At 37.9% G+C, this 21044-nt stretch overlaps 1 protein-coding gene across 1 annotated transcript in view; it reads right to left on the bottom strand.

Annotated features, from left to right (window-relative positions):
- The window catches only part of LOC115630040 (MICOS complex subunit Mic10-like), a 35845-nt gene extending 17245 nt beyond the window's left edge, over positions 1 to 18600 (bottom strand). Inside the window, exon 1 of the mRNA XM_030526673.1 lies at positions 18467 to 18600. Within this exon, the coding sequence (XP_030382533.1) occupies positions 18467 to 18536 (70 nt within the window). The 5' untranslated portion in view covers positions 18537 to 18600. The remainder of the gene's footprint in view (positions 1 to 18466) is intronic.
- Between the last annotated feature and the right edge of the window lie 2444 nt (positions 18601 to 21044).

Raw genomic sequence — 21044 nt, 5'->3', positions numbered from 1 at the left:
AATGAAAAGTTTGTGTTATAAATTTAGTCCGATCGATTTAAAATTTGGATAATGTAATCTACGTAACTAAATCTACAACTTTGCATTCAAGGATTTTCAAAATATGCATTTTACAAAAGCAGGCAGAACAAACAATACAAAATATCAAACAGTTAGGGACAACTAAGTATACATACAAACAAACACAAATACAAACAGCTGTTCGTGTAGTTGCGTGCAAACGATTGAAATAGCCAAAGCAAAATGTGAGACACTAATGTGTGAATGTCCATAGATACATATGTATGTGCACATCTATGTATGTACATATGTATGTATGTACATTCATCTTGCACTGACAGAGCAAGAAATGTTAATTAATTGAAAATTATATAATATAAAATTTTTAAAAGTAATTTTTTCTTTGTTTAGTGCATTTGGCATTAGTGTTTTCATTAATAACTTTATGCAGCAACAACAAATATCAAATAGTTGGGGACATCACATACACACACTCACACACAATAAGCAACAGTTCGTGTCTATGTGTGCGGTTCTCTACGTACGGTTGAAAAAGTAAAGAGAAACATATGTACATATGTATGTATGCCTGTGTATGAATATAGCATGTATGTACATTCGTATTAATGTATACATTGGGCAATCGAACACAATTGTTTGATTGTAAAAACAAATAATGCTCTAAAAACAACAAGAACTGCAAGTCATTAGCTCGCTCTTCTTCTTTCGTTTTGACCATTTAATGTTAATTGCAAAGGCAAAACGCCAAAATGTTACAGTTACCGTCGCTAGGCAACGACTGCGTAAGCGATAGTAAAGCAGAAACCGAATAACGGAGCTACGCATATTCTGCTTCGCATTGCGGGTAGATGTATGTATGTATATGATTTGTTCTTATTGATCTCTATAAATAATTCGATTTCATTATTTAAATATTCTGCTTATTGCATTCAAACTTCGATATTTTGATGGTATCGGTGCCAGTGCTTTTTGATCGTGGCTCATCGCTGCACGGCATTGACACGAGTGCCGTGTTTCATATTCCGAGTTTGTGCGTGGCCGTATCGACTCAATATGGCACGAAAAGACTCAAATGTGAATTTAAATTTGGACTCAAGTATCGTTTCATAGTATCCATCATAGTGTAGGAGCACACTAAGAAAGGCTTTTGGAAAATTCTAGCTCCAACGGGGGGAAAACGAGCTTTAAAAAATATTAGTTATAGTGGTCATGTTCGTTTAACGAAATGGTTTGTCAAGAACAAAAATGTAACGGACTATTGAACAATTTTTTGTCAAAAAGAGAAAATGTTCATTTAAATACCTTAAATGCCTTCCTACTGGTAACGTTTAAAGTGAAAACATATGGGTAGGTTATGCACACACAAAATAAATACAATTGGAAACATATTGAGCCGGGTTAAGACGGGCAATACCTGCTAGTATTCCATACATGCATACATACATTTACATCAGAATCGTGTCTATTCGTGTTGGTGTACTCGTACATATGATGTATATGTGTATTGGGCCTGGTTATATGGCTATAACTTCTTCTTCTTCTAATCACCCTATTATAATGAAACTTGGTTTACGGATATATAATCACTAACTGGATAGGTTTACCAAATTTTATTTCAAAATTCTAAGAATAACGGGAGTTATAGAAAATCGTGAATAGGGGGGAGTGGAAAAAATGAATAAACTCGTCCTTTTTCGGGCTCAGAAGAATCTGTATACCAAGTTTGGTTATTCTAGCTCTTATACTTTCTGAGATCCTTGCGTTCATACAGACAGACGGACATAGCTATATCGACTCGGCTTGCCATGCTGATCAAGAATATATATACTTTATGGGATCTGCCACGCCTCCTTCTCCCTGTTACATTCGCACAAAACTAGTATACTAGTATACTACCCTTTGGTTACAGGCTATAATGATAGGGAGATTTCTAGTATCTTCAGGCACTGACAGGGGTGAAGACCTAGAGATAACTGCGCTAGTAGGGTCAGTGACATAGACGAGATCAAGCAATTTGCTGAGGTGATTAAGTATAGAATTAATTTGAAACAAAGAAAGGTCCAACAGGCAATCCAAAAATTCATGTTCTGCTGAGGGCACCAAATAATTGGACTCATGGAAAAATGACCATTCTATGTTAGGCAAATTAAAATCACCTATCACAACAAGCACGTCACTGTCACGGAGAAGAGTAGAAATTCCTTTAATACAAGTTATATGTTGCATATAAGCCTGAATATCGGAAGAGGGATATAAAGACTTTCCGTCTTTACTTTAACAGCAACAAATTCAACATCATTTGGCACATCTACATCAATGAATTCCTACCAAACGTTGGATTTGACTGCAATCAGACGATCACGACGAAATATACAAAAGTCATCTGATAAAATTTCGTTATCAGAAATCGTAGGATTTAACCACGTTGGTTTCAAAGAAAGACTACTAGACTTTAAATCAACGGGCACTGACGAAACTCGTTTTTTCTGCCTAAACTCATGAACAAACATATGTGGAGGCCAAATTTTGAATCCCATATAATTGTAAAAGCCTCAGGCGGAACACTTATTTTAAACGAGGCTATTTCACAGGGACTAAACATCGAAATAGACATACTAGCCGTCGATTTACTAGCAATATAGGCTGCTATAGATTCACAAATGGTATCAGAAGATAATTTTGATACAAAAACTTGTCTTCTGGGGAGCTATAACAGTAAGATCCTTGGGCTGAGGCAGAGCTGGAGCTGACGCTCATTCTGCAGCTCGTGACGAAACTGCAGGGGATATTGCGAAAAATTTGTCAGAGGAAGCTTTCTTAGAAGCTTTCGAAGAAGGCATAGGGCATAGGTGAAATTGCAAACAAATCTCCGGTGAAAGCAGGCAACGAAATTGCGGGCGATAAATCGGTTGACGGGGCCGAGCAAGGCGGTACCTCTAAAAATTGAGGCTCTAAACTACGCTTGGGCGGAGACACAAACCTATATTGACTAAGCAGCTGTTCTCCAGAGTCGAACTCAGCTGAAAGTTACTTAATTATCTTTTGCAATTTTAACAAGTAAAAAAGATAAAGTCGGGTGTCCCGACTTTGAAATACTCTGTACATTTGTTTAGAATAGTTATAGAAATTAAAAAAATTAAGAAAAATTTAAAAAAAAATTGATTGATTTTACCTCTCTCGGTATTCGAACTCACGTAAAGGGTTTATAATTGCACATTAACATAGCAATTGCGTCTGTGTGAGTGTATGTATGCCTATGCGCATCTATTCGTGTCTATGTGAGCAAGTTTTGCAGTCAACCAAAGCCCCAGCATCAACAACAGCTGCGGACAGCGCTTGGGCAGCAAATATATTTATTGCTATAACTTCCTGTTAAATCAGTCTATCATAGTAAAACTTGGCAAGCGGACACATAACCACTAACTCGGGGTACTTTCCAAATCGAAATTCTACGAATTACGGGAGTTAGAGAAAATCACGATTTGCGGTGGAGAGGGGGGTGGAGGGGAATTCAAAAATATACATTTTCTGCGTATTCACATAAGGCATCTTGGACTTCAAATTTGGTGTTCCTAGCGTAAACATATAAGGCATCTTTGTGCTAAATTTGGTGTCTCTAGCTCTTATAGTCTCTGAGATCCAGGTGTTCGTTCATACGGACGGACGGACAGACAGACATAGATGGACTCGTCTTGTCATGCTGATCAAGAATATATATACTTTGTGCGGTCTGCCACGCCTCCTTCTGCCTGTTACATTTTTCAGCTCCCGCAAACCTAATATACTTGTGTACATTTCATGTAGAGAGTATAATAAATTTATTGACAGATCAATGGGATGGTCTGAAAATTTCGTAACGAATGCTCTCAAACCAGACAAATCCATCAAAACACATTGTGCACCAAGAAGAACTTCACTAGTTCATGTCTTTCAGAACGATGTCAAGCTACATTTGGAGTGTTGTGTCATTAAGAACCGTTAGACTACGAAAAGCGCAAATCTGTCCGGTAGGATTGCTCGCAAAGTTCCTCTGCTTAAAACTGCAAATTTGAGGTTGAGAGTAAACTTAGCATATCAATTCATAAAACCTGATGCGGACCACAGGAAGAGAAGGAATGGCGCAACATTCTCTGGAGTGATGAAAAAAAGATTAAGTTGCTTGGTAACGATGCGGAAAGGAACGCAAATGGTAAAGAATTCCACGTAAGGTTCACAAAAAAATCTGTGAAGCACGGAGGTGGCAGCTTAATGATATGGCGCTGTTGTTAGTGGCAAGGTGTAGGTTCATAATATCGAATTTATGCGGAAATGGATAGATTCGTGTACAAAGATTTGTTGGAAACGGTAATGCTACCATATGCCGAGGATAATATATCGCTTTTGTGAAAATATCATCAGGATAACATTCATTACGATTTGTGAAAGAATTGTTCTGAGCCAGAGAACTGCAACGAGTACTACATTTTCGGTCATACTCGAGTATTTACCCATACTCGGTATGATTATTTCATTTAGGTATAGTGACAAGCAATGACTGGTTGCGAACGAGCCCTCAACGAACACTCAGTTCGAATCAAAACTGCAAAAACTCAGAAGTGAGCGGTTGTGCCCGAAACTTCTTGCATGAATGCAAGCAATGACCGGCTGTGAACGAACCCTCACCAACAGTTCGACTCACAACTGCGAAGACTCAGAATGAGCGGCGGTGACCGAAACTTTTTGCCTCCGTACAAGAAATGATCAAACGTCGTATTTACAATCATGCCCGCATGACCGAAATGACCAATGATATCGGCGGGTGCACGTGCACTTGCATTTTCTATTGTTTTTCCGGCTATTAGTTAAATAGTAACATCGTATACAAGTATGTAAATGCATATAAATTAAAGAAGCCAACAAAACTATTAGCGAAAAGTAATACCTTCCTTTTTATTTATATTAGAAAAAGTTATGCTATTTTAATTTATATTAATTTGTTTATTTTAAGATATTTGAGGTCCTTTTTTAAGAAATAAAATCATGCTAAATATCATAATATAAAAACAAGAGAGAACGCTACAGTCAAGCAAGCCCGACAGTGTAATACCCTGTACCCAGGTAAACTTCCGTCACTGAGTTATATGCGCCCATAGCAGCAGCAAAAAGAGGAAGAAGAAGAGCGAACTTGTTGCTGCAGTTTGGGGGGGTTGTACTGGCGAGAATTTGTTTTGCTAATAACCTTTCTTAGAATTGACCGAATTGAATAAAATGTTATACAACAGTAGACAATTATATATAAATTATGTGTGCAAAGTTTGGTTTAGGTAGCATTTGAAATGTGGACGCTATTGACGAAATTCTGTAGCGGGGGAAGGGGGGGAAAATTCCAAAAAATTAAATAAACTCGTCCTTACTCGGACCTAGGAGAATCTGGATGCCAACTTTGGTTATTCTAGCTTTTATAGTTTCTGAGATCCTTGCGTTCATCCAGACGGACAGACAGACGGACGGACATGTCTAGATCGATTTCTCTCGTCATGCTGATCAAGAATATATATACTTTATGGGGTCGGAGATGCTTCCTTCTGTATGTTACATACTTTGCACAAACCTAATATACCCTTTTTACCCTACGGGTACAGGGTATAAAAAAAATATATTCACACGTTTTTACACTTTTTACAATTGTATGGAAAAAAAGGGCAGAAAGGTCCAGAACTCGACTATCATTGAAAGTGACAAGCGGTATTTTTTCGAAAAAACTATGGCAAAACCATAATTATACTCTGTACATAAAATGTACAAGAGTATATTAAGTTTGCGGGAGCTGAAAATGTAACAGGCAGAAGGAGGCGTGGCAGACCCCACAAAGTATATATATTCTTGATCAGCATGACGAGACGCGTCGATCCAGCCCTGTCTGTCTGTCCGTATGAACACTTGGATCTCAGAGACTATAGGAGGTAGAGACACCAAGCTTTGCACAAAGATGCCTTGTGTGTACGCTGTGCAAGTTTGTTTCATTTTTTTGATTTTCCATCCCACTTCCCCCCTATGGGGGTTTTCCCGATTTTCCATTCGTATAATCGCCCATATCTCAGAGACTATAAGACCTAGGGACACCATATGGGTATGTAGTAATTGTGAAATAAATGACTATTTAGCCACACAAAAATAGAACAAAGGAAGTCAACAGGTGTGATATGAGAACGGGTGTAATGTTTAAATTTTTTATAATGAAACCAATAATGCTTGCACAACAAATCCAAGATCAGGAGAGCATAACCATCTCAATCAAGAGGTGCACATTGCAGAACTTAAACATAAAAATAAAATAAAAAGCTCTGTCGCCATGCCAACTTTGCAATGCAAAAATGCCCAAAACCGCTTTGGACTTTATTGATATTTTTAAACATACAGTGCACATGACTGAGTTTGGTAAGTGCGAAAGCAACAAGGACCTAGCATTTTATCAAACCACAGTGATATACATTGGATGTAAAAACCATGTAAGTACATATTAGATTTTTTATCTATAATATTTGCTTGATTTATTTATGTATAACTTTTAAATTCAGGGTTTTCCTTTCGCATTTATTTTGATGACAAATAAAAGCACTGAGGCATACGTCCGTATTTTAGAGTACAGAAATAATATATTCAATATGGCTCCAGCCAACAAGTTTTACAACAGGTTATGAAAAAGCAATGAAAAATGCAATAAGGAATGTTTTTCCAATATCTTTAATAAAGGGCTGTTGGTTTCACTACTGCCAAGCTTTACGACGTAGGGTATAAAAATATAAAGATGTGGCTGCATTAATCAAATAAAATGAAAACGCCTATCGAGTGCTCAAGAAATTCATGACTTTACCTCTTTTATGTCCTTCTGATATTAAAGAGACATTTTCTATTTGCCAAATGAAAGTTTACGCCAACTTAGCTTTTGTAACTTCTGACGGAGCCACCTATTTCGCTGCATTTATCAGTTATTTTGGAAAACAATGGATGCAAAAGATTGTTACTGACAATTAAGCTTTATTAGATGTATTCAACTAGTTTTATAAGTAAATATACATTTCTAGGAAACATTCAATAGCTATTTATCGAAGCTTATTCCAAAAAATGGTTCTTTTTGGGAGTTCCTAAAAATAGTTAAACAGGACGAGTTTCAAAAGTACAACGAAATAAAAAAAATTTTGGAGGCGATATGTATGGAGTCTACAAGCAACGAAATGCACAACAAAATAAGAAAGCTTTGATAAGTGACCTGGACAGCAAAAAAAATCAGACTTGCAGAGTTCCTGAAGGCAGTTTCCTGCAAAAACAACAAAATTCAAGAGGGCGACATGTTCATTAATTTGGGAAATGTGAGCCGGAATCAGATGACGAACCAAATGATGAAACAACAAAAAAGTCGATTGATATAAAATGTGAGCTTTGCGTCAAAAATATACTTCTCCAGCCATGCAACCACGCCAAGCTATGCCACCACTGTTTTTTTTTTTTTTTTTTTTTTTTTTTTTTTTTTTTTTTTTATTATTACTAAAATATTAAAAATTATACATTTTATAACACACACACTTAACACACATATACCCTCCTTTTTGCTATGAGTTATTAAGAAGGAGTAAAATTTAAAATTTGGATATTATTACTTGAATGATTTTTTGTTCGTTTTTAGATTTGTTTGTTATTCTTTATTGGTCATCTGTAAAACATATTTGATGTTTTATTTTGTGGTAGTAAAATAAATAGATTTTCGGAGCTCCGACCCGTGAAAGGCCAACATACAGTAAAATATTGCTTTCGTATGTCGAAATAATTCTAAGGCTTGGCCTTGGCACTACCGGAAATTGAAGCCATATAAATGATCACATAAGCCATATTTCTGCAAAATTTTGTGTCTACATGTACAGAGTATAATAAAAAACGGACTTAGCGCCCAAAAATATTTTCGGGCGCTAAGTCCGAAAAAAAAAACCGGACATAACGCCCGAATAATTTTCGGGCGATAAGTCCTCGGGCGTTATGTCATGTCACCATCCTTTATGTGTATAGGAATCGAAAAGATCATATTTTGTTTGTACAAATTTCGTTTGACAAACCTATATCTGTCCACCCAAAAACATTTGCATTTTATGAATTAACTAAACGCTTAGGTTTTTTTTTATAGTTTGCAAAGACTTTTGTTTATTTGGGCGCTGAAGTATGTTTAAAATATATATGAGAAGCACGCTTTATTGAACAAACAAGAAAGGAATGCTAAAGTCGAGCAGGCTCAACTCTTAAATACCCTGTACCACCCCACAAAAAAATAAATTTATTTAATTTAATTAATTAATTAATTTAATTAATTAACTAAATTAAATATAAAATATTCCATACATGCATACATACATTTACATCAGAATCGTGTCTATGCGTGTTTGTGTACTTGAACATATGTGTTGGAGGAGAATCGAGCATATTAGCATAATTATTTTGTTTAATTTAAATTTCACATTTGCTGTTAAAAATTATGTAAACTTTCTGGCAACATTATTAATTACTTATAAGCACAACAAAAATGCACCCATGTAATGAGAAAGCGGAGTGACTGGATGTAATATACTCTCGCTCTCTCACTTCGCTTGTAGCCATAAAAGAAGGTACATGTATGAATAAAAGAAAACCACTGAAGTTAAATCGTGCGCGCTACAATCAATCCGTCGCATTTGCAAAATAAGAAAGAGGATTTAGGAACACTTACGTCCATTGGAGTATCATTGCGAAACGCAATTCCATTCAGAGGCAGGTCTGGAAACATTTGGCGACCGTGACAGGACCGCTCCAATAGATAAGTCTCGTTCCAACCTCAAATTTGGAGTTCGTCCATTTCATAGCTTTTTCTACAGCTTTAGTAAAAACAAATAAAAAAGCTAAAGTCGGGTGTCCCGACTTTGAAATACTCTGTAATATGTTTACAATAATTATAGAAAATAAAAAAAATTAAGAAAATAAAAAAAAATTCAATGATCGATTTTACCTTTCTCGGTATTCGAACTCACGTAAGGGGTGTATAATTGCACATTTACATAGCAATTGCGTCTGTGTGAGTGTATGTATGCCTATGCGCATCTATTCGTGTCTGTGTAAGCATTTTCGCAGTCAACCAAACAGCAACATCAACAACAGCCGCGGGCAGCGCTGCAGCAGCAAATATATTTATGGCTATAACTTATTGGTAAATCGGTCTATCATAGTGAAACTTGGCATACGGACACATAATTACTAACTGGGGGCATTTGCAAAATTTTTTTTTTGTTCGAAATTCCAAGAATTACGGGAGTTAGAGAAAATCGCATTTGCGGGGGAGAGGGGGGAGGGAGGGAAATTCCAAAATATACATTTTCTGCGTATTCATACAAGGCACCTTGGACTAAAATTTGGTGTTCCTAGGTCTTATGGTCTCCGAGATATAGGCGATTATACGAATGGAAAATCGGGAAAACCCCCATAGGGGGGAAGTGGGGGGGAAAATCAAAAAAATAAAACAAACTCGTATAGAATACACACATAACGCATCTTTGTGCAAAATTTGGTGTCTCTATCTCTTATAGTCTCTAAGATCCAGGTGTTCATACGGACGGACAGACGGACAGACAGGGCTAGATCGACTCGTCTTGTCACGCTGATCAAGAATATATATACTTTGTGGGGTCTGCCACGCCTCCTTCTGCCTGTTACACTTTTCAGCTCCCGCAAACCTAATATACTCTTGTACATTTCATGTACAGAGTATAATGAATGTACGTTTTGTATGTTTCTGTGTAACGATAATCAACTGTAACGATCTGGACTGTTAAATGCGAGACCCATTCAACAAAGCTAACCACGCAGAATGGTTAGGGCTTCGCTGGACAACGTTTTGTATATTCCCGTGTAACGATCATCAACTGTAACGATCTGGACTGTTAAGTCGCTAACCACACAGACTGGTTAGGGCTTCGCTGGACAACGCTTGTACATTCCCGTGTAACGATCATCAACTGTAACGATCTGGACTGTTAAGTGCGAGAGCTTCGCTAACCACACCGACTGGTTAGGGCTTCGCTGGACAATGCTATCGCCAGAGCTTCGCTAACCACGCGCTGATAAGAGCTCAATCAGTTATATATACATACACAAAAATATACAATGCATAGGCACTGCATGTAATAATTCAGAGTGAGTGAGACATTGCAAACATAACGGTACCCTATCGGCATCTACTCTTTATCAACTGCTGCCAGCGTTTTGTTGGTAGACTTTTAAGCTCGCTGTGATTCTTGCTGTTGCCCATTTAGTTAGCGCCAAAATCATTACGTAGGTACACAAACATTGCACAGTGGTACAACTGTTATTGAACATTGTGCAAATTTAAAGTTATCGTTTAGTTAATGAAGAAGTTGTTATTTAGGTTCAAAAACACTACACAGTGGTGCAACTGTGAGTGAACACTGTACAAATATAAAGTCTACGTTATTATTGTGAAAATTTGAGACATTTTATACATTTCGTAGTCAATTAAATAATCATGAGCGATCCAGAACCAAAGCCATCACCTAGCGATGGTGACCAGGCTACACGAGTAGTACTCGCTGATGCAAACAACGCAGGGCTAACAAAATTGCGGCTACAACGCCAAACGATGGCACGGAATATGGCAAATGTTAAAGCTAGAATAATCTCGATTGGTGACCAAGCTGATGCCTCAGTGCTCGAGTGCAATCTACAAATTTTGGAAGGCTACTTTAACGATATATGCCAAACACAATCCAAAATTGAGGACCTTGCAACTACAGACAATGGTAGAACAGCTATTGAAAATCTGTACATTGAAACAAAGGCAAGGATTGTGAAGGTGCTCAACAAAACATCAAAGGTAAACTTGTGCAACTCTAGTTTTTTGAGCTCGACAGCAGCGCCAGCTCAGCACAATCGATTGCCAAAAATGAAACTTCCTGTTTTCGAGGGTCAGTATTCCGATTATAAACGCTTTATAAGTGCATTCAATAATCTGGTTGACCAAGACCAAGGAATTTCTGTGATAGATAAGTTCAACTACTTGCTTAACTGTCTATCTGGACCAGCATACAGACGTTTCAAGTCACCGAAGATAACTACCCCAAGGCTCTTCAACAGCTAAAATCTCGATATGACAACGACGTCCTAATCTTTCTTGATTATATTTCAAACCTGTTTTGTTTACCACCAATGCGAAAGTCCGACGCAATAACACTTCAAAGACTGTTGGATTCTGCTTCTGCCATTAGGGGTTTGCTTTTGTCGCTCGGCTCCGCTGAGAATATCATGAATGCGATAATGATTCATATTACTTTATCAAAGGTGGATGCTGACACCAAGCTACAGTATGACGAAAAGCAACTTTTTGATACCCTTCCATCTTGGGAAGACTATTGTAAGTTTATTACGCATCGATGCCAATTTTGGCAGAGTCGTGCAAAGGGCGTCACATTCGGAAACCTTCAGGAAACAAGGCAAGGTTCTAAACAAGGTCAGACGTCCAAGTTATTCGTCAGAACCTCCTATAGGGTCTGTGACCATTGCCACTCCAATGACCATTACATCTCAACATGCACATCATTCGCTGCCTTAACTCTCGATCAACGAAAGGAATGGGTCAAAAATCACCAACTTTGCTTTAATTGTTTGAGAAGAAACCACTTTCAAAAACAATGTCCGTCGAGGTCTCGCTGCAGAGTGTGCCACGCAGCACATCTTCTCTACTACACAAATTTACTAAGGAGGTTACTCCACAAGCTGGCAACAATTGCTGGAATCTGAATGCGCAAATGAACTCTTCCTTTCAGGACTCGCCAAACTTGTCACTGGTGATGCACTCTACTGAACGTGGCATTTTACCGACCGCAATTGTAAGAGTAAAGGACAGGTTCGGAAACTATAATTTAATTCGCGCCATGTTAGACTCTTGCTCTGAAGTCAATCTGATCACAGAGGAGACTGCAAAGCGCTTACAGCTGGAAAAATGCCGAGTCTCACAAGCCGTGAGCGGTATAACAAGTAATGTTCAGCGTATACACTATCACGTGTCAACGACGATAAGGTCCCGCACATCAGACTTCGAATGGACATCAACGTTCGCAGTCATCAAAGCAATCTGCTCCAGCAAAGCCAGCACCGACATTGACATAAATCAGTGGCATCTTTCCCAGGATGTTGTACTTGCTGATCCACTGTTTTATGAATCAAACAAGATAAATATTCTTATAAACACCGACGGATTTTTTGTCGCTATCCGAACTGGAAAAATCTCTTTAGGGCCAGGCAACATTCTTACGATACCGCCTACCAACGCTTTATGGCACTCGAGCGACGATTTAACAGAAACGATGAATTGAAGAGTGCATATGCAAGCTTCATAAATGAGTATTTAACTTTAGGGCATATGTCATTGTGTCAGACTCGAGATGAAACTCAACCGCATTTCTTTATACCCCACCATTGTGTATTAAGGCCTCAAAGCTTGACTACGAAATTACGTGTCGTTTTTGACGGTTCAGCAAAATCATCCTCCGGCAAGTCTTTGAATGATATATTAATGGTGGGCCCAACAATACAACAGGATCTAGTTACAACACTGTTAAAGTTCCGGTTACATAAATTTGTTCATACTGGCGACATTACGAAAATGTACCGGCAGTTCATGATAGACCTTCGTGTCAGATCCTTTCAGCTTATTCTTTGGAGAAGTAATCCAACAGACGAAATTCAAATTTACCAATTAAACACGGTCACATACGGTCTATCATCAGCACCATTCTTAGCGATTCGAAGTCTGCATCATCTCGCAAGTCTATTCGAATCAGAATTTCCTGTTGGCGCATCGGTTCTTCGCACAGACTTATACGTCGACGATCTACTTACAGGTGCAGACACCATGAAGGAACTACAACAGAAGAAAGATCAGATCACGGCTTTATTACAGATGACCAAATTTAACAGCAATACGAAGCATTTCATTAATCCATCCACGAATGAAGTCCCTATTAAAGTTGAGGAAATAGATACAGCAAAGACTCTTGGCTTATCTTGGCGGCCAAAGCAAGACAGCGTTGTTTATCGGTACAATTTGCAACCTACACAACAAAATACCAAACGAATGGTATTATCGGCAATTGCAAAGATGTTTGACGCTCTTGGCTTGATGAGTCCAATCGTAATTAAATGCAAAATACTCTTGCAGGATCTACACATTTTAAAGCTGGGATGGGATGAACCTCTCCCTGAAACGTTAAATCAATTATGGGACGAAATGAAAGCTGATCTTCAGAACACTCACGTGCTACAAATTCCTCGGTTCGTACACACTTCACTATCACTTAAGGGCGAAGTACACGGCTTTGCTGATGCCTCAGAGCGCGCTTATGGCTGATGTATTTACATCCGAGTGCAAATCGATTCTCAAGTACACACAAATTTGTTGATAGCAAAATCTAGAGTCGCGCCTATTAAGGTCCAATCTCTACCAAGGTTAGAACTATGTGCAGCTGTACTACTTAACAAAACATTCCGAAAATTTCATCACAAAATTCTTCCCTACATAAGCAGTATCACCTTTTAGACAGACTCCAGGATTGTGCTCCAATGGTTGACAATGCATTCATCTAAATTAAACTGCTTCGTTGCCAATCGAATTTCTGAACTACAAGAAAACGAAGGCAGTATACAGTGGCGACACGTCCCATCCCTCTAAGAATCCTGCTGACATCGTATCAAGAGGATGCCGCATATTTGAACTGGAAACCAATATGTGGCTAACAGGGCCAGATTTTTTGAAAAGACCGCATGGCGAGTGGCCAACTTTAAACCAATCATTACCGGAACCGATAGAAGTTCGCAAACAAGCATTTGTAATATGCAACGAAACGTCTCCAGATTTGCATGCAACACACATTAAACTTATCAGCACAGAACCAGAATCGATCATTGACAAGCTCGTCGAAACCTCATCTTCGCACATGCGCACTCTACGAATTTTATCATTTATATACAGAGCATTTAATAGAATTCAAGCAAATCATCTCCTCAAAGTTAGCGATATCGTAAACGTACCAGCTACTGAGCTAAGCGTTACATTTTGGCGTCTAATAGGGCATATACAGCAGTCAGCGTTTTGTGAGGAGATTAAGTCAATACACAAGGGAAAACGTATTAAACACAGCATGCAGAGCTTAGCTCTATTTATTCAAGAAATGTCAGTGGACGGGAGAACTGTGGAAATACTTAGAGTTGGTGGGAGGCTAGCCAGATCAGAGTTACCATTCGATGCCAAGTTTCCAGCCATTATACCCTCATCTCATCGTTTTACTCGTACCTACATACAGTTTTTGCATCATCAGCACTTACATGCCAACCCCAAGGTTCTCATTTCCATACTAAGGGAGAAAATATGGGTGATAAATGCTAGAGCAATCGTTCGCCAGGTCGTCCGCTCTTGTATTCACTGCTTCCATTACAAACCTCGTTTAATGGGGCAGCTGATGGGAGATCTACCGGCGGACCGCCTGCGAGGTGAACGTCCTTTTTTGATAACGGGAGTCGATTTTGTGGACCCTTTATGACGACTCATCGACTGCGTGAACGATCAACGTATATATATACTCAGCTATTTTTGAATGTTTCGCAACAAAGGCGGTTCAAATCGAACTAGTCTCAGAGCTATCAAGCAATGCATTCCTTCTCTGCATTCGAAGATTTGTCGGGCGTCGTGGACTGCCTCAAAGGCTGTATTGCGACAATGCAACAAATTTTGTTGGCGCTGCTGCAAGACTTGCAGAGTTTAAGCAAGCCGCATTGGATTCAGAGGCGATCAGCCAAATAAGACACTACAGCGCTTGCATGGGCTTTGAGTTTCACTTCATCCCACCTCGAGTGCCACATTTTGGTGGGCTTTGGGAGGCCGCAGTCAAATCAGCAAAGACATTATTGATTAAAAACATTAGCGAAGCTAATTTGACTTTTGAAGAGCTGCAAACTCTGCTAACCGAAGTGGAAGCCATACTTAACTCACGGCCAATTCCTCCACAATCAGATGATCCCAACGACGGATGTGCTTTGACACCAGCCCATTTGATAATCGGATCTTCGCTACTTACAGCTCCCGAAGAACTATTATACAATCCAGAGTCTTCCCCTCATCTTCGTTACCTCGACCGCTGGCAAAAGGTGACTTTCTTAAAACAACAATTCTGGCAAATGTGGTACCGCGATTATATCCACACACTACAACGTCGATCCAAATGGACTTCAAACCAGGCAAACATTCGTGAAGGACAACTTGTGATTGTCCATGAAGACAATACACATTCTCAAAAATGGATCCTTGCTCGCGAGACCGCAGCCATCGCTGGAAAGGATGGAAAGGTCCGAGTAGTCGATCTCCAGACTAGCAAGGGTACGCTACGCCGCCCAATCCACAAACTAGCACCACTGCCCCTCGATTAGTTTAAAGAAATCTAGATCCTTTCAACGGAGGGAGGATGTTGGAGGAGAATCGAGCATATTAGCATAATTATTTTGTTTAATTTAAATTTCACATTTGCTGTTAAAAACTATGTAAACTTTCTGGCAACATTATTAATTACTTATAAGCACAACAAAAATGCACCCCTGTAATGAGAAAGCGGAGTGACTGGATGTAATATACTCTCGCTCTCTCACTTCGCTTGTAGCCATAAAAGAAGATACATGTATGAATAAAAAAGAACCACTTAAGTTAAATCGTGCGCGCTACAATCAATCCGTCGCATTTGCAAAATAAGAAAGAGGATTTAGGAACACTTACGTTCATTGCGAAACGCAATTCCATCCAGAGGCAGGTCTGGAAACAATATGTATGTATGTGTGCATTGGGCATGGTTATATGGCTATAACTTTCTTTCTGATCAACCTATCATAATGCAACTTGGTATACGGATATATAATTACTAACTGGATGTGTCTACCAAATTTTAAGGGCAAGTTTGTTAATTTTTTCTGAGTTTTCTAAGAGTTGAGCCTGCTCGACTTTAGCATTCCTTTCTTGTTTTAATTTCTATTATTATACAAGTTTACATGCGCAAGGCAAAATGTGCTGACCAGGTCATTAGACCGGACGCCGTTGCAACACAGATGCCAATTCCCACGCGCAAGGCAATATCTGACCAACGGACTGAACGCCGTTCCAATAGCTACCGGCGGAACCTGACACCCGCATGCCTGCCCTGAGTGACCACTACAAGAACGGTCACGAGGCGCCGAGTTAACGTTCTGTTACCTAAGCTGCTGCGCGCATCGGCTATGCTCTGGAGCTGGCGCGGGCCACAGGCTATGTGGCATGCCTTAAATATTTATTTATGTTAGTTATAATTTGGAACTCAAAATGCTCACTTGAGCTAACTATTAATACATATAAATAGGTTTCAAAGTCGGGGCATCTGACTTTAGCTTTTCCATTTGGTATTTTATAGCTCATGTAATTTTTGGCACTGTTTGCCCAAAATTGTAAAGGAAGTAATATTATGAATGTACTCTGTGCCTTTGCAACCATCATCTACTTGACATTTGTTTTACAGCCGACGGCATAAGTATTTTGACAAAATGTAACGCTTTGTTTTGCGTTTTACTTTGGCGAATTGTAACATGTAACGGTTCTTTTATATTTTCCAAAGCACATTACATGTGAGCATAAAGAAGTGTGTAAAGTATTTTTTTCAATTCCTTTATGCGTTTCTTTGAGTTTCGCTTTGTTCTCTTTCGCGAGTTGATAAGAGCTGGACAAAAGTATTTTGACATTCTCTCTATTTAGTCTGTATTGATCTATTATTGAGCTAAAGCTGAGCTGTTAATCGTGAATAACTGATTGCAACTGCTGATAAGAACAGTTTTGATTACTTAAATTGTTTAAAAATGGATAAAATAAAAGAACTAAGTGAATTTGTTAAAAATGATATGATGGCGAAGTATAACGCTGGTATTTTCGTAGATAATATCAGTAAATTATACAATACATCTGGCCAAACCGTATATTATCAAAGAAATAAGTATAATAAAAGCCATACCACAAAAAACGTGGCACGTTGTGGCAGACCGCGTAAGACAACAGAACAGAACGATCGTTTTTTTCTGCGCCAATTTAAGAATAATCCGTTAGAAACACCTAAGACTGTTGCAATGCAACTAACTAGCTACACAAAAATTAATATTAGCGAAAAGACAGTACGCAGACGTCTTAAAGAAGCTGATTATGGCACCTATGTTTCTTGAGTTATTCCTCAAATTTCTATGAGAAATAAGATCAAGCGCCTTGAATTTGCCAAAAAATATATTGACAAGCCTCCGTCATTTTGGCATAATGTTTTGTGGAGTGACGAAAGCTCTTTTGATTACCACTGTTCGAAGAAAAGTTTTTGTAAGGGTTCCAACAACAACACAAAAAAAGAGTACCCGTTTGTGAAAGAGTAAGTAAGGATGTGTCGCTTATAATGGGGTGGAACCATGGATAAGGGCAAATACTTAAATGTTTTAAATGGTCACGCATTTCCTTCTGGGGACAAATTGATCGGAGAGTCCTTTATTTTTCAGTAGGATAACGCGCCGTGCCATAGCAAAATTAATAATAAATTTTTTTGAATGAAGTTCAGGCTAGCACGCTGGATTGGCCACCCCAAAGTCCAGATTTAAATATAATTGAAAATCTATGGGCTTATATTAAGCAAAAAAGATGTGCGAACAATTTCTGAGGTAGGCGCACTCTGGAAGGATATTCCGTTGGATTATGTCCAAACTTTGGTCAATTCGGTTCCCAGACGGCTGCAAAAAGTTATAACTGCCAAGGGAGGATATATTTTCTATTAATAAAAAAATTGTTTAACCATTTACTTTTGTTAATTGATTCTAATTAAAAAATATGCCAAAATACTTATGCCACTTACATTTCTGAAATATGATTTTTTTTGTTGCTATTTTTACCTTTATATAAACTCTTACAAATTAATTTACCTATAATAAACATATCTTTACACCATATTAATTTTAATATTTTTCCTTGGCCATTTAAAAAGTTATAAACAAAATCGTATGGTAGCGTTCATGTCAAAATACTTATGCCGTCGGCTGTATAACTTAATTGCACTTTTTTATGACCCAGTTGTACATGCAGAACAATGTACATACATATGTACATATGTGCATGATTTTTTTACACACAGCTATTAAGATAAAACATGGCCCGAGATACTAAATTGAAATGTCAAGATTTATAGTTTTAACAAAACTCTTTGGCGGCGGAGTGCAACGAAATACACAGCATTTCAAAAGGTATTACTATTGTTTGTTATATAATACCATAATAGGTATACACTTAAGCTTGTAATCACACACACGTGTAAATACATATGTGTATGGATACTTATATACATACATCCTTTTATTATTGAGTCTGTTACACAACGATCCAATTTTCGTCCAAACTGGTCCTCAGAAAAAGACATTGTTTTAAGATTTTTAAGTGGTATATGAACCGTTGCAGAATGTGACTAGTAAAGATGAGCGAGACCTGTATATAAATGTCACGAGTTATTATTTCACATATCAACCTGTCTTAAAATATCACACATTAAATTCATAATGGAGTGCCACAGAAATCTCTTCCGCCCAAGTTTCGCCTCAAAACCAATTCTTGATGCCACAGAAATCGCTTTTCGGGGTTTCTAATCTCGAATGCATTTCCAGGGGTTTTTATTTAAAACACTAACAAAGAAACCATTGGAATCATAAACCTTATAGTTTTTTTGAACAATCTGCATCAAAAATATTTTGCATATCTTACGTAATATTATTAAATTAGCAAATTACTAAATGTATTCGTAAAACACAGCATCAAAAACAACCGCACAATAGAGATGCCCCTTGGCACAAATAGAAAAAAACATTTTACTGAATTAAGTCTTACGAAAGTTAAAATCGAGTATGTTTGTTAGCGAAAATGTGAATGGTAATATACTGTCATTTAAATACGGACCAGCGAAACAAAATGTAAGTACATACATACATTTTTGTACTTTCTGAATTCAATTTTCAAATGCTAGTTTTTGAGATGGAAAACATAGATCGTCTCAACATCGTCTCAATATAATTTATTAAAAAATAAATTCGATTAATCGTAAACGAACCTAAATTAAGTTATATATTTATTTTTAATGAGATAAATTTCGTTAAGGATACTAATAATTTATCAATTAGATTTTGTTCGTAAATAGCAATTGCGTCTGTGTGAGTGTATGTATGTCTATTCGTGTCTGTGTAAGCATGTGTGCAGTTAACCAAGGCACCAGCATCAACAACAGTCGCTGGCAGCGCTTGAGCAGCGCTACAGCAGCAAATATATTTATGGCTATAACTTTTTGTTAAATCGCTCTATCATAGTGAAACTTGGCATACAAACACATAATAACTAACTGGGGCTATTTGCAATTAGTTCGAAATTCCAAGAATTACGGGAGTTAGAGAAAATCGCGATTTGCGGAAAAGAGGGCGAAGGGAGGGAAATTCCACAATATACATTTTCTGCGTATTCTCATAAGGCATCTGGGACTAAAATTTGGTGTTCCTAGGTCTTATAGTCTCCGAGATATAGGCGATTATACGAATGGAAAATCGGGAAAACCCCCATAGGGGGGAAGTGGGGGGAAAATCAAAAAAATAAAACAAACTCGTATATTTATTTATTTAATTGACAAATAACTGTCAATGTTAAACATAAAGAAAAGAAATAACAATCTAGATAATATACATTCAAATATTGGAAAAGAACATAAAAAAAAAAAATTTAAATTAAATAAAATTACAAACGATTTAAAGAGATTCAGACCGGATCAGAAAATTAAGTAAGCAAGATTTAATCGAATTAACCGAACTCTCATGGCCAAAGAGATGACTCAAATTATTGTAGTTGCTACACAGAACCCGAAACGGACTGTGCAAAGCATAGTTGCTTGTACAGCGATTTAGGCCTTTGGGAACAAAAAATCTTGAAGGTCTTTGTGGTACCGTAAAGTTAATTTGGCTGACAAGCACCGAAGACTCGATGTCGCCGTTAATTAATTTATGTATAAAAACTACACCTAATAAAATCCGGCGGCTAGCAAGTGACGGAAGACCTAACAATTGTAGCCTGTGAAAATATGATGGTAGAGGGTCAGTTCTACTCCATCCAAGACCACGTAAGGCAAACAAAAGAAATTGCTTTTGAACAGATTCAATGCGATTTTTATGTATGTCATATTGCGGGCACCAGACGGTACAACAATATTCTAAGGTAGGCCGCACCAAAGCCGTATACAAAATTAGTGTTGTGTAGGGGTCATCAAATTCCTTTGCCCAACGTTTAATAAAGCCTAGAGTTCCCTTTGCTTTATTAACAATGGTGGAGATGTGATCATTAAATCAAAGTTTAGCATCAAACAGTACACCTAGGTCGTTAACAGTGAAAATTCGTTCTACAGGAGAGTTATTTAAATAATATGAAATGAAATGAGGCTTGCATCGGTGGAACGTCATTAGCTTGCATTTAACAAAATTTAAGTTCAACAGATTCCGCGAACACCACAATTGGAAGGCATTGAGATCAAGCTGCAATTGTCATGAAACTGAACATCGTTATATGAGAGGCAAAGTTTTACGTCGTCGGCATACATTAGTACACGAGAGTAAGTTAGGGATGATGGCAGATCATTTATAAAAAGAGTAAACAGTAGAGGACCTAAATGACTACCCTGTGGGACCCCCGAAGTTACTTTAATAGCTTTTGACAGTACGCCGTTAAAAATTACACGTTGTGTTCTGCCAAACAAATAACTATATATCCATACGATAAGATTTTTGGGAAATCCCAAAAGACCCAGCTTATGGATCAATAGCTCATGGTTGACAGAATCAAAAGCTTTGCTAAAGTCAGTGTATACAACATCCGTTTGGCTCTTAGCTAAAAACCCATTCAT

This window comes from Scaptodrosophila lebanonensis, unplaced genomic scaffold (genome assembly GCF_003285725.1).
Source record: "Scaptodrosophila lebanonensis strain 11010-0011.00,11010-0021.00 unplaced genomic scaffold, SlebRS2 tig00000232-arrow-arrow-pilon, whole genome shotgun sequence".
Lineage (NCBI taxonomy): Eukaryota > Metazoa > Arthropoda > Insecta > Diptera > Drosophilidae > Scaptodrosophila > Scaptodrosophila lebanonensis.
The sequence above is the reverse complement of the archived record's forward strand: the minus strand, read 5'-3'. Positions and strand labels throughout refer to the sequence as shown.